Source organism: Populus euphratica, unplaced genomic scaffold (genome assembly GCF_000495115.2).
Source record: "Populus euphratica unplaced genomic scaffold, PopEup_1.0 scaffold67.1, whole genome shotgun sequence".
NCBI classification, from domain to species: domain Eukaryota; kingdom Viridiplantae; phylum Streptophyta; class Magnoliopsida; order Malpighiales; family Salicaceae; genus Populus; species Populus euphratica.
In genome coordinates this window covers 772,173-786,445 of record NW_011499914.1, presented here as the reverse complement: position 1 = coordinate 786,445, position 14,273 = coordinate 772,173, and the positions used below count along the sequence as shown (strand labels likewise).

The 14,273-nt window shown below is 32.5% G+C and overlaps 2 protein-coding genes across 3 annotated transcripts; one reads left to right on the top strand and one right to left on the bottom strand.

Annotated features, from left to right (window-relative positions):
• Positions 1 to 1,472: 1,472 nt before the first annotated feature.
• On the top strand, positions 1,473 to 5,037 carry LOC105134400 (Actin-like ATPase superfamily protein). Of its 2 annotated transcripts, none has more exons than XM_011038799.1 (5): positions 1,473 to 1,582; positions 1,785 to 2,342; positions 3,022 to 3,177; positions 3,311 to 3,677; positions 4,587 to 5,037. In XM_011038799.1, exons 2-5 carry the CDS (start codon positions 1,788 to 1,790, stop codon positions 4,589 to 4,591), a joined length of 1,083 nt encoding a protein of 360 aa, XP_011037101.1. In that variant the 5' UTR covers positions 1,473 to 1,582; positions 1,785 to 1,787; the 3' UTR covers positions 4,592 to 5,037. The 2 variants fall into 2 exon arrangements, with proteins under 2 accessions (XP_011037101.1, XP_011037102.1); XM_011038800.1 differs by having other exon boundaries at positions 1,482 to 1,582; positions 1,761 to 2,342.
• Positions 5,038 to 11,738: 6,701 nt separating this feature from the next.
• Positions 11,739 to 13,055, bottom strand: LOC105134449 (acetyl-CoA-benzylalcohol acetyltransferase-like). Its single transcript, XM_011038854.1, has one exon. It carries the CDS (start codon positions 13,053 to 13,055, stop codon positions 11,739 to 11,741), a length of 1,317 nt encoding a protein of 438 aa, XP_011037156.1.
• Positions 13,056 to 14,273: the final 1,218 nt, after the last annotated feature.

Below are 14,273 nucleotides of genomic sequence, written 5' to 3'. Positions count from 1 at the left end.
AATTTAAATTGAAAAAAGCCAGTCCTGATTTTTTTAACAATTTAAAAGTCATAAAAAACGAGAGATACAAATGATGCGTCGTCTACAACACTTATAAAATCTTTACGGCTTGGCTGACAATACATCTTCTGCCTAGCCTAGCAAAAAAAATTAAATGGGCAAGCCTGTGGAACTGGACTTTTAGACCCAAACTCCATTTTGAAGGGCTTTCCTTCCTTTCATTTTAGCTTCATTTGAATAAAAAACAAAATTAAAATAAAAAAATTATTTTTAAAATAACCATAAATTAATAATTTATTTTGAATTATAATGGGATTAAATATTTCTTTCTTAACTTTTTTATTTAAAAAGTATAGTTTTTCCTATGAAATTATGTTGGTTTTATGAACCAAATTACAAAATCAAAGTTGATTAATTTTTTTTTATTTTTTAAGAATTATTATTTTTTAATTTTTTACTTCCACAATAAATTTATTAGGAAATGGCCTTCGTGTATTTATTTATTTTCTATAGGAGATTCCATTTTCACGACTCAAGTATTGAGCATGGTTTTTTTTCCAAGTTTATTCGAGTAATTATTTTTATTTTTTTAAATATAATTAATTAAAATTAATTTTTTTAATTAATTTTGGTTTATATTCAATGAAATTATTATAATTCTATAATTCGAGTTATATATTGGTTCGGATCGACCTATTATATTATCATTTTAATTTATTTTTAAATATATTATTTAGTATATTATAATTTTAAGATTTTACCATTTTAATATTTTAAAAGCATGTTCGCATTAGATTATAGATTTTCAGACATCTTTATATTTTTACAATTAAAAAAATTAATTTAATCTGTCACATAAGAAGTCAAGATTTAGAGACAAATACTTTATAATAATCTCTTGTCCAAGTTGTTAAATGCTTATTTGTGTCCCTATACTCTTATTTCATACAGGTTTATTCCTTCTATTTTATTGTATCAATATCAAATTTTTACTTTTAAGTTCATCCTTATTTTCTTTTAGCTTTTATATGATCAAAAGCTCAATTTATTCTTAAATCATTAGATTCCATTCCATTATATCATGAAATGTGTCAAATGAAAATAAATTTAGGACATGTTTCATGATATTGTTCTATATGACATAATAATTTAAGGAAAACTCAAGCTTCTAATCAAATAAAAATTAAAAAAATATTTTTAAAAATAAAAAGATTAATATCAATACAAATAAAAGCAGTGGACACAATAAAACTAGTACAAAATCAAGAATAATAAAAGATAAACCATATATGAATAAATATAGAACTCCAAAATGTATAAGGGATAAACTATATTTTAGTCTTTATAGATTCAACAACTTTCATTTCAATTTCTATAGTTTTTAACATAATTAATATGGGGAAATTCCACCAAACTACAGGGATTGAAATGGAATATTTCTGAATCTATAGGAGCTAAAGTATAGTTTACGCTTAAACAAAACCATAAAGAACAGGAACAAACCCTACTGTCTGTCTTCCTGCAGTTACTGACCGTTATCTTCACCTCCCAGCTCCCAGCCTCTCATTCTCGGTCGCCACAGGTAAAGCTCCAAACTTTGCAACCCCTTGGAACAAATTCTGCATCCCCCCCCCCCCCCCCCCCCAACTAACGCACAGAGAGAGAATTATCTATTGTAATATGAACGGAACCCTTCACATGAACTTGTAAGTCAAGGCAAAACATAGCATAAAGTTTTGATCTTTTTATGAATTTCACTAGTTCCCTTTTGATATTTTGTTCAGAAAATGAAGAGAATGATAGCACTAGGATTTGAAGGTTCTGCAAACAAGATAGGAGTTGGGGTTGTTACATTAGATGGGACAATTTTATCAAACCCAAGACATACTTATATAACTCCACCTGGTCAAGGCTTTTTGCCAAGAGAAACAGCCCAACATCATTTGCAGCATGTTTTACCACTTGTTAAGTCTGCTTTAGAGACCGCAAAGATAACCCCAGATGAAATCGATTGCCTTTGTTACACTAAAGGTCCTGGTATGGGAGCACCTTTACAAGTGTCTGCTGTTGTTATTAGAGTTCTTTCACAGTTGTGGAAGAAACCAATTGTTGCTGTTAACCATTGTGTTGCTCATATTGAGATGGGTAGGATTGTTACTGGGGCGGATGATCCTGTTGTTTTGTATGTTAGTGGTGGGAATACTCAGGTTATTGCTTACAGTGAAGGACGGTATCGGATTTTTGGTGAGACTATTGATATTGCTGTTGGGAATTGTTTGGATCGGTTCGCCAGAGTTTTGCAGCTGTCTAATGACCCTGCTCCTGGATATAACATTGAGCAGGTATATTGATATTAGTGAGTTCTTTGAGATTTCTGTTTGAGGGTTTGTTACTTCCATTTTGTTTTTGGTTTCATTAAAGTTTTGCTTGGCTTTATTTGTTTTATTCCTATTCTGATTAATCCCTGTGTGCATTTAACTAATAAAAAAATAACCCTGATTACAAGTTTTATGTTTCGTTGAAGCCCTTTTTTTTCTGGTCAAGTCATAATTCTTGTTCTTGTACTTTCATCAACAATTTAAATAAACATACGAGTTTGAAGCCTTGGTTGTGAATGCATAAATAATAGGAAAACTGGTGGCTCATCTATGTTGTAGTTATGTTTCGTGAATTCAAGCTTGATAGTCATATTGCACTCTTTGTAGCTTTCATGTTCACATAATATGAAGCAATCAAAACATTATCAAGAGGATATTGGAATTCATCTTCCGTGGCTTTAGTTTTCAAACAATTAAACCTGTCATTTAATTTTTATTTATCGGCTCATTATTCTTCCTTCTTCCCCTGTTTTAGTGGAATTCATATCTCAAGTTTAGTAGCTCTCTACCAGGGTTTATAAAATGCCTTTTGATACCAGTGGACCTAAAGTCCAGAATACTAATGAGCTAATTTTCATGCTTGGTACTTGAATTATTTTGTGAAGTGCTTCAATAGTTACTTACATAATGTTGTCGCAACCAGCTTGCTAAGAAAGGAGAGCAATTTATAGATCTTCCTTATGTTGTCAAAGGGATGGATGTTTCTTTTAGTGGAATATTGAGCTTTATTGAAGCCACCACAGAGGAGAAGCTTAAAAATAACGAGTGCACTCCTGCAGACTTGTGCTATTCCCTCCAGGTAGACCATGCTAGCTGTCATTAATATGTCTTTGAGTGGAAGAATCTGAATCATTCTTATCCTTTTTTTTGTATCATGTCACAAGTTGTCTAAGTACATATATCTTGTTTCATTATCTTCTAAAATTGTGTAGGAAACAGTGTTTGCAATGCTTGTGGAGATCACAGAACGGGCAATGGCGCATTGTGATAAGAAAGATGTTCTTATTGTTGGCGGTGTGGGTTGCAATGAGCGCCTGCAAGAGATGATGAGAATAATGTGTGCTGAGCGGGGTGGAATGCTATATGCAACTGATGATAGGTATTGCATTGACAACGGAGCAATGATTGCATATACTGGTCTCCTTGCTTTTGCTTATGGTGAAACAACTCCACTAGAGGAATCAACTTTCACCCAGAGGTTCCGAACTGACGAAGTGCATGCAATTTGGAGAGACAAAAAAGAGCTGGCCAGCGTGACTGGTATTGACGAACCTGGAGACAAAATTGAAGAAAACCAAGGTATGCCTTTTTTGGTCAGATAAAAAGATGACTTCACGGTTTTTTTTTTCAAATTGTTCGATACAGTATACCATTAAAAGTAAAAGGTGACTTGAATACAGAAGTGTGCTACATTTTAGTAAGATGCATACGCTAAGACCAGATCGTTTACTTTGATTGCACTCTGCCCATTATTGGGACTTTTCATGCCCAGGGAGATATGTTTATGGATGGAAAATCTTTTATTGATTAATTGACTTGATATGCCTTCCGACTTGGTGCTCAAAAGTATGAACTAGGACATTTTTATACTATCTAGGAAAGATCTAATTTCTTTCAGGTTCATTTGCTTATGGACTTCTCTGTTTTAGTTAATGGAGATTGATACCCGAGTAAAACAGTGTAGAAGTGAAAGGAATATAAAGAAGCTAGATGTTAAAGACAAGCTTACGGATTGACTGTCTTTTAGGTAGCTGGTTGATGCAAGGAAGTTGATTGGGCTTCTATCTGATTCATGAATCACCAAGTTTTTGGTGGCCTTTGTATTCATCATTTATTTACACAATGAATGATGCTTCAATCTTTAAGAGAGTGATTCAGGCTCCGGGTCTGTTTTGATGGTGGTTCCCGATAGCTTCAGCCATTGTGTTTGTTTGGGTGGAAAACAAGAAAGGAAGTTGAGGGAATGGAGTAAATTGTGGGTGGTAACTTGAAACAAAACTCCGTTTTTTGGTTATCTCAGCTTCCCTAGAGACTACCATGTATAGTTTTTGGTCTTCTGGCCTCTCTTTCTGCTATTCACACATTCCAGATCTTACATCTTTGTGCATCTTACCTCATTTTACACAACATATTGATATCATGTAAGCATCATATATATTGGCGAGCTCTACGGCTAGTCTTTTGACCCAAGTGTTCTTGTGTATACAGGTTGAATTACCTGATGTAACTTCGGAGATCGAGTACAATATTCATCCACTGAATAGGCTCTTTATGGAGAGTGGAAATCAATGCAACGTCTATCTACTATTTAGATTTGTCAGTTAAATTTTCAAGTAATCCATCAAAAGATAATTGGTGACCATACCACGGGCATTGCTTGCCAATCTTGCAGATTATACTGTGGTACAAAATTTCGCTGGAGTTATTCATGCCCCTGTGTGAGATTGTTGTGTGCACCTTTTCTTTTGCCTGGATGATATCTCTATTGAAGAGTTCATATTGTTATCAAATGAATATAGTTTTTCCATTCTAGAAAGATTATGTTGCTGATGAAAGAATGTAGCTCAGCTCCATGAGTGTCGTGGATGAATGTAACCCAAAAGCTGCAGGGAGCTGTGATTATGTTCCCTGATTATTTTAGCGTCTGAGGGTTGTCTATGATACCAATCTCCTCTCCTGTCATATGCGCTAAATCCATAGCAGTGGGAGCAAATTAACGAATTATACAGGATATTTGTAAAAACTGATATGAAATGAACCGAATTTTTTCTAGATAATTTTGGTTACGGAATTTGAAACAAATCTGGTTTGGCTTTAGATTTTAGAAGTTGAGAAAACAGAACTGAATTGAATGGAAAAAATACGCAATAAACTAAAAGTATATTAAGGCTTCATTTGTTTGTTGGAAAATATATTTTTGAAAAGTAAATTATTTTTTTATGCTTGACAATGTCATAAAAAATAAGTCAATTTTTTTTTTAATATTTAAAAAAAAGTTGAGAAATTTTGATTTTTTTTCAATTTTATTAAAAGAATGAGGATTAAAATTGACAGATGAAAAAACTATTATTTTTATTCATAAAATATCATTGTAAAAAAATCTCAATTTCAAAATTATCCATAGCTAAGATAAGGATAAAAAAAATTATTATTATAGTTTTAAAACTTAACTTAAAAATTCATCGAGAAAAAAACCCAAGTCACAAGTTAAGGTCTGGGTCACATGTTGAGTTGACTCTAATCAACATAAGAATAAAAAAGATCGTTATCATAGATTTAAAACTCGATTTGAGGGGTGATCTGAGATAAAGTTCAGGTTATGAGTGAAGTTGATGGTTGACCCAAGTCAGTATTTGAACAAAAATAATTATTATAATAGTTTTAAAACCTGAATCAGGGGTTGATCTTTGGTAAAGTTCGAGTCATGAGGTCCAGACTGGGTTGATTATAGTCAACTTAAAATAAAAATGATTATTATAATAGTTTTAAAATTTGATTTGGGGTTAACCCTAGGTCAAGGATCATTAGGGTTGACCGAGTCAATGTAAAAATAAAAAGTTGTTATAATCATAGTTTTAAAACCTAACTCAGAGGTCAACCAGGAGAAGACTTAGGTCAGAGGTCGAGAATCTTATAGATAAAAATAATTATTATCATAATTTTAAAACTCAACTCGGAAGTTGACCTGAGACAATGTTCAGGTCATGAGTTGAGATGGTCAACTTAGCCGATTCAAAATGTTTTAAAATTGATTTTTTTAAAAAAATCAATGGGTTTTTGACGTGTTATATCTTGAGTTGACTTGAGTTTTTGAATGGGTTAGACTGAGTCAATCATTCCTCTATTTTTTCTTAAACTTGGACTAGTCTAGGCCTCATGTCAACCCATTTAGTTTGTGCTAATTGTATAACTAGAGTTATTATAATATTATTAATTTTACCATTTAAGCTAAAGTGAAAAAAAAAAACATATCGAACTATTTTTTTAAATATGTAAGTTTGATAACAATACATAAAAGGTAATATAAATTTTTTAATATTTTATTCTGTCTTGTACATCATAACGAAATATGATACTTAAACACATAAGTGTCATACACAATTTTGTTTAAATCTTTTTTTTTTTTTTTTTTTTTTTTTTTTTGAAAATATAATTTTTTTTTTTTTTTTTTTTATGTTGAGAATCATAACCAAACACTATCCACAAGATCTTGTGATGAATGAGACTTTACAACTTCAAGGATACAATGATTAATAAGATTTACTTTATTTCTTGATTTTCCTTAAGTAAAAACTTTATGAATTATAAGTGGATAAATTTATTATTAATTTTTTGAATGTACCATGTTTATATTAAAAATGTATCCTTAGGATATTTGATTAAAAAATTAATCTAAATTAACATCAATATAAGTCTTAAAATATATTTATCTTCAAACCAAAAAAAAAAACACTCATGATTCTCGGAAAAAAAAAGAGTGTTTCCCCCCCTTTTCCTACCTATATAAAGTAATCACTACCTAATTATCTTAATTCTTACAAAATTTTTAATCTCATTACTTATTATCTAATTATTATTTTTTATTTAATATGGCTTGCAATTATTTAATTCCTTGAGTAATTTATATAAAAAAGTACATTTTAACCATATTGTTTCCTTTGATAATGTTTTAGAAATTAAAAAAATTACTGATGTAACATTTGAATTTATAATCTTTTATGACAAGAAACACAAAGAATACCATCATTCGGATTTCTACCTACCAAACCTCTACTGCCACTTTGTTTATCACCAAGAAAGTCTCCATTGAAATTAATTTTGATAGAGGACGCTAGCTGCTATGAAACCTGCTAAGGCTTGTCAAATGAACCTAAAAGAAAGAAGCCTTTTTAACCAATTTAATGTAGGCAAGCTGCAAACGCTCAGATTCCAGGCATGTTATCCATAAATGCTATTCCATAGCATAAAGGAGAAGAGCTGGAAATTAGAAGTGTGTTCTTGTTCAAGATTTCAGGTTTGACTCTTGCTAGATGGAAACAATGCTAGGTGCAAATAATTTCATGAGGCCATTGCTTTTGGGCAAAGTTTACATATTAATCGTGGTTCACTTGCATGAACTCCGAGGATTTGTGTACACTCATGATTAGTCGAGCCTTAACCTAGATATATGGTGTAACAGTATTAAATATGCATGAGGTGTACATTTTGATAAGTTGTCCAAAACAGTGCCTAGAGTTGCTGGCAGCCATGCTAATAGTGGAATAAATCAATAGCATAGATTTGTGCTGCTATAGATTTGTTGAAGGAAAATTGACAGCACATATTGTTGACGATATGAGCTGGATGATGGACTGTCCAGGCCAAGCAGGAAAACTTATTAGAGGGATATGTTGACGAGAACTGGGGTTGTCGTGGAATTCGATAGCATAGACATTGACAACCTGCATGCATATACGAATTCGGCAGAGCACAATAGCTTGTGCAAGTCGTTGGTTCAACTTGGCACGATCTAAAACTTAGACAAAGGACTGTCTAAGGCATGCGAGAGACCAGTAGCAGACGCAACAAGAACTGACAGTTGGGGTTGCCAGGTGGGCTTGCAGAACATGAGTTAGTGGAGGTTATGAATACCTAAGATCATGAGATTATGGGGGCTGGACATGGGGGTTGATCAGGGGTTACTCTCAACCCACTAAGATCATAGGGGATTATGGGGGGAAACTTTCCACTACTTGGTAGATAATAGGGCCACTATGTTTATGTGTGAACATGGATGAGATAGTGTCCCACTACTTCTTTAAAATTTGGAATGAGGCTTGTGCCTTCTAAATGCTTGTCTATAAATACTTGTTGCAGCTCTTGGTTGAGGGAAGCATGCGTGGGGTATATTCAATATGTAGGGGCATACAAGAACATATAAAGCACGAGATAGAGATAGTTTAGTGTAGCATGCAATCTTTGTACATATCACACATATGGATTTGTGTATAGTTCCCTTTGTTTACGAGATTAATAAAGGTTGGGAAAGAGTTCCTATAAAGCTTGTTGTGCACTTTGATTATCTTATTCTATTTATGTATTTTGCTTGTCTTTGAACTTGGAAAAGTGGGAAAACCTTTTAGGTGAGGAAAACACTTAATTATTAGGTAAACACGAGTGAAATGAGTGAGGAAAGACTGAATCTAGTAGAGGATTAGGCTGCTGCATGAGTTTATTAGTAGAGCAAAAAATTACCCCATGACACCTGGTGCTAATTCAACAAAGAATAAATTGTTTTAGGCATATAAATAAATTGTTTTAGACATATAAATTGTAATTTGTATATATCCACTCTGCAAAAACTGGTTTTGTTCAAGGGAAATCAATATTGGTTTTTCTTAAATTAGATTCACATTATTTATTTGATTTTTGATGACCAAGTTGTTGTTTCTTTTTAACTAAGAGCAATGAAATAATTCAGATATATATTCTCTTGCCTTTGTGCTATAAATATATTTATTGTCATTATTGTATGTTTTAATTTAGAGTTAAGAAGAAAATATTTATACCAAGCAAAATACAGCATTTAAGGAATTTAATAAGACAGTTTAAATAGAACTATAATAAATAATATACAAGTTAAACATTTGAGATTTAATCCTTGTCCTTCTTTATTAATTTTAAACTTGATTATATACCTATATTAAGATCGACATTAATTGAATATTAATTCATAAATAACTCTTATATTGCATCCGTTTTGTCATTTAAGCCGTATATGTATATATATACATGTAGGAGTATATGCTTCACCATCAAAATAGAATTTTAGCTCCAAATTATCTAAAAAGATCACAATGGCAAGGTCTAACAACGTTTCATTCACGGTGCTTCTGTTCTTGGGAATAACGTTAATAGCCTCTCCTATCCTTGCAATTGAGAATGAAGGTGAATCAATTGAAGCTGAATATATTGATAACGAAAGTCTAGCTGCATCACCAGAAAGTTCCACAGAGATTTTGCCAGGTTTTTTGAAAAATTGTGCAAATACTATTACAAAGGCTGCTGGAGACAAAGTCTTCGATTACATATTTGGAGATGAAAAGAGCCTGGACTACGATACTTGTAGTGAAGTCACGGAATCCGGTAAAGAATGTCACGATGCCCTAGTTAAATATGTTGCTGAAGGACCAATGTTTAAGGCTAATTACAATTTTTATTTGAAAAGGGGCGATGACCTGTATAATATTTGCTTGGCTGTGTTCGTGGATTAGGGCATATATTTCCTTTTAATATTTAATCAATGTCAACAATTTTCTATATTGATTCTTTCAATATAGTATAATGTAATAATATGCATGGATGTGATAATACTTAAATTAAATTTACTCACTTGGTATTAAAATTAGTGTCCTGTGATCATTAAAATACTCATGATCATATCCAATCATATTTATGGAAAAAAAAAAGAAAAATAAAGGTGTTTTATATTTATTTGTATCATGAAGTTTTAGTTTATTGTTGTTTGCCATAAGAACAATATAATATTCTTGAAATAAAGAACTAAACTTGTAGAAAATGAATTAGTACTAGCAAGTGTATTGGCGTAATATCCTTAGGTTTTTTTTTAATATATATTTTTTTTAATTTTATGAAAATCAAAATAGATATCCGTAAGAATTCATGATTTAAATTTATATAAAAAAATATTTTTGTAGATAAAATTATCTTTTTATTCATGTATTGTTTTTGTGACAAAAACATGTTGTTATTAGTAGCAACATAGTTTTTTGAATAAAAGCTAAAAACAATTAACATTATTCAAAGATAAAAAAATAACTTTTCTTTAATTAAAACTTCTTGTTCATGTTATTTTGTTTTATGAAAACACCTTTTTTTTTAAACAATAATATTGTTTTTAAATAAAAATTTATCATGATCACCTTAGTTTACAAGTAGAATGCTCACATAATAGAAATTATTATCCCATCATTTTGTTTTATTTTTCATAGGAAGTAGTCTATTTGATTATGAAAATTGATAATTTTTCAAAAAAACTAAGAGGTCCAACGTTAATCAGAATTAAAAAGGATATTTAGTAAAAAAATACATAGATAAAGTGACAAACATCACTCAAAGCAGCTCTGAAGCCACTTGTTGGATCTAGAAGTAAAAACAATAATGAACAATAAATTAATTAATTTTTATTTAATAACAAGACTTTTATACAAAATATTAATTCTAGAAAATCAACTAATACATATAAACACTCATATATATACCCATGAATTTACTATGAATCACTTACAGGAAACTCCTTGTTGTGGACTTGTGCACCCTCAGGATTAGTGAGGCCTTGACCTCTATACCCGATGCTAATCTGAAAAAAATTGCTGTAGCAATGTAAGTTGTAATTTGTATACATGCACTTTGCAGAAACTGGTTCTGTTCAAGGGAAATAAAATTTTGAGCTATACCCTTTATATATATATATATATAAACCCCACCTGGTGGTTTTTTTTAATCATCTTGAAGAGACCGAGGCTTAATATATTGATTTTGCTATAGATGGTAGGGGATTTGGGGTGTAATGACGGCTGGAACAGCTCTACAGACCTTGATGCTTTTTTAATCATCTTTCCTCTCTCTTTTTCTTGTCTTTTCATTATATATATATAAACTTAAAATGTTGCTGTTTTGAACAGGCAGCCCTGAACAAGCTATCTAGTGGCTGCCGACTACCTTACCCCTGTACCATGAATAGACAGGGGAAAAGGAGCTCTTTCTTTCTTTTTTTCTTCTCTATAAATACCCCCTTTACCAGGAGGTGGAGGGAGGACAAAAAATAAAAATAAAAATGAAAAGACAAGAAAAAGAGAGAGGAAAGACTTCCACCTGCAAGTAATCGACAACTTAATTTAGCATATTTTTCTTCGAGGATGATGAGTACTCCTTCCATATATCTATGGACACTGCAACTTTTATGAGACTTCTACCCTTTCTTCCAATCGGTTTTGTAGAGTACAAGCAAAAGCATCAAGGTCTGTAGTGCTGTTCCAGCCATCATTACACCCCAAATCCCCTACCATCAATAGCAATATCAATGTATTGAGCTTCGGCCTCTTCAAGATGATTAAAAAAATATAAACTGACCTGATCAGTTATATATATATTAAAATTAAACTTAATTTTTATAGATAAATTAATTAGGATTTAATGCTTTGTCATCTTCAAAACCATATCGTTTATATATAAAAAGTATATAAAAAGTAGGAACGCGAAAAGAAATTGCTATGGTTTAGATTTTATTTATTTATGTTGGAAACAGTTGACATTGCACAAGTTGAGAAGCTGTGAAGGGCAATAATCTTGTAGTATAATTTAGACATTATTCTTCAATTGAGAATCAGTGAGGTCAATAATCTCAGGGTCTTGTTGAAAAAGGATCATGTCCTTTTCCTCTGCAGTCATCCATACTTCAACTCCACCATCTTTGGTGTCCAGCAAGTTCACCACTGGTACTGGTTTATGGGGACTGCTCACCCATGCAGGCTTTCCCCAGCCAAAATCCACTTCATAAATTGGGAAACCACACCAGCTAGCAAACGTATACGCATCTGTCTCACCTCCACTTGCTTCCTCATTCCATTCTCTAAAACTCCCTGCTGCTCCCAACAACAAATCATCATAGCTTATTGCGTTTCTGCAATCCGAAATGGCATCTCTTATCGCCTGCCTTACTGGAATGACCAGGTCAGGCAACCCCATTTTGCTCTCATCTGCCTCGAATCGAGCTATGGAAACCCTCAACATGTTTCCGAAACAATTTTGTGGTATTGGTAATGCTGACCTCTTTCTCATTTCCACTCCATGAATTAAGGCAGATGGCCTCAGGTATCCATGCTTAAGTTTAGCCACCTTAATCAGAGCCCTCCATACAATTGCAGTCACTACTTGGACTCGCGAAGGTTGGCCTGTCCCTCCTTCCAAATCATCATCTCTTGTTCTGGCAATCACTTGCAGGTTGGCTACTGCAGACCTGCTAAACACAAAAGTTCTTGTCACGACCCTAGCTCCATTTTTAACTGGAGTTGCTTTCAGGATTTGAGTTGCCTCTCTTGTCGGAAAGAGGGATGGCAGAGCAAAACTTGGTCGGGGCACTTCATCAATACCAACTCGACTTGTTGTTGCCCATCCGTTGACAAATGAGGTTAATGTCGCTACATCACATATCTTGTGTGAAATGCGCAAGCCGACAGCCAGTCCACCGCACTCGAAAGTGCTTACTTGCACAGCTACTAATGGACTTGTGGGTGATGCAACAGGATACGGAAGAAACTGATTCAACTGCTCAGGCTGCAACTCCCCATTTAAAATTTGAGAGAGTCGTCCACTTACTTCAGCTTCCAAATATTCTACCCCTTTGTCGTTGCAATCGATCAACAGCTTTTCTTCATCATATCTCCCTGCCACCGGATAGTAGAGGGTTAAGATTTTGGATAATGATTCCTCCAACTGCTTTCCTCTTGCGGAATGCTTGGCTCCTTGAATGTTTTCGTCAGCCGGGTAAAAATATGTTAATCCTACATAAACTGGAGGAAGAAGCTGATCCAAGGCCGATATTTCACAGCTTCTAAGGTGAGGTGTGGTTGAAGATGACGGAGTAATGAATTTCCTGGAAACAATTTCAACCCTCATGTTCTCCAGTTGTGTGCCTGGTTGAAGAGACAGATCTTCTCTTGGCTAGACCTTAGAGTTGTAGACAAGTTTCATAAATATTATAGCAGTTTGAACTTATTATTTGTACCTTGATAGATTAAAATGAAGATATTTGTAGGTTTATTCTTCAGTTGAATTTTCAATACCTTTAAAGTTATTAAATTAGGAGTTTTCTTTTGGTTACTAATTACTTTTAATGTTACATTATTATTCTTAATGTTTGATTTTTTATTCTTCATTATTTTTAACAGTACTTGGAAAACGTCAGGTTCTTGATAATGATTCTGATTTTCAATTAGAAAAGAAAAACCAGAAAAAGAGAAGAGAACTGAAAGTAAAAGAAGGAAAATTGTTTTCCGTTACGGCCATTACATTATTTTGCAAACAAAACAAAGTAATTCTTAGAATTCCATATTCCAATCCCTCAAAATCCCACAATTTTCCTTATCAAATCCCATAGACAGGAAAATCAGTCCAAGAAACACAAGTACAGGTGAAAAAGAGAAGCTACATGAAAAAAAGCATGTAGTTGCAGCTAAATAGAATTTTATACAAACTGCTTAGATCAATTCTTATAACTTATTCATCACAACCACGTAAACAAAATGATTGATGCACACATAACTACATCGCTCAGAGTTATGGCTCTATCAAGATTTTGCAATTTTTCATGTAAATTGATTGATGGGGGGGTGATCGCATGAGTTGCAGTTCCGTAGTATATTTATTTGTACTAACTATTATAACAAAAGTTAAATCGTATGAAAAAATCACTATATATAAAGAAATTTTTATTATAAATTGTAATAATAATTTCACTTTAAAAAAAAGATATTTTTTTGATTGCTTATATATTTTTTTTTTTAATTCTCATAATAACTAAAATATATAATCATTTTTTTTTATTTGTGTTTACTTGGATCAGGCAAGGCAAGAGTTGGAACTGACATGACTACCAGACTCAAATCACTTAAAATATTTTTTATATTCTTAATAATTTTTTCTTATATTTAAACAAAATTATTGACCGGATGCGAAATGAGGACAAATATACTAGTATTATATACAGAAAGTCAGAGTTGGTTTCAACAAGGAGCAGAGCAAATTTGAGTTGATAAAAATAACATTTGCATTCATCTTATACGGTGACAGCATTGCTACAACACCAGGGTGAACAATCAGTTAATCTGGAGAGTA

What these genes read in the sequence shown, in the direction of transcription:
- LOC105134400 (XM_011038799.1), top strand. Translation starts at nt 1,788, where the DNA reads ATGAAGAGAATGATAGCACTAGGATTTGAAGGTTCTGCAAACAAGATA. An exon ending in CTGGATATAACATTGAGCAG is followed by an intron (nt 2,343 to 3,021) that starts GTATATTGATAT and finishes TGTCGCAACCAG; the next exon opens with CTTGCTAAGAAAGGAGAGCA. An exon ending in ACTTGTGCTATTCCCTCCAG is followed by an intron (nt 3,178 to 3,310) that starts GTAGACCATGCT and finishes AAAATTGTGTAG; the next exon opens with GAAACAGTGTTTGCAATGCT.
- LOC105134449 (XM_011038854.1), bottom strand. Translation starts at nt 13,055, where the DNA reads ATGAGGGTTGAAATTGTTTCCAGGAAATTCATTACTCCGTCATCTTCA.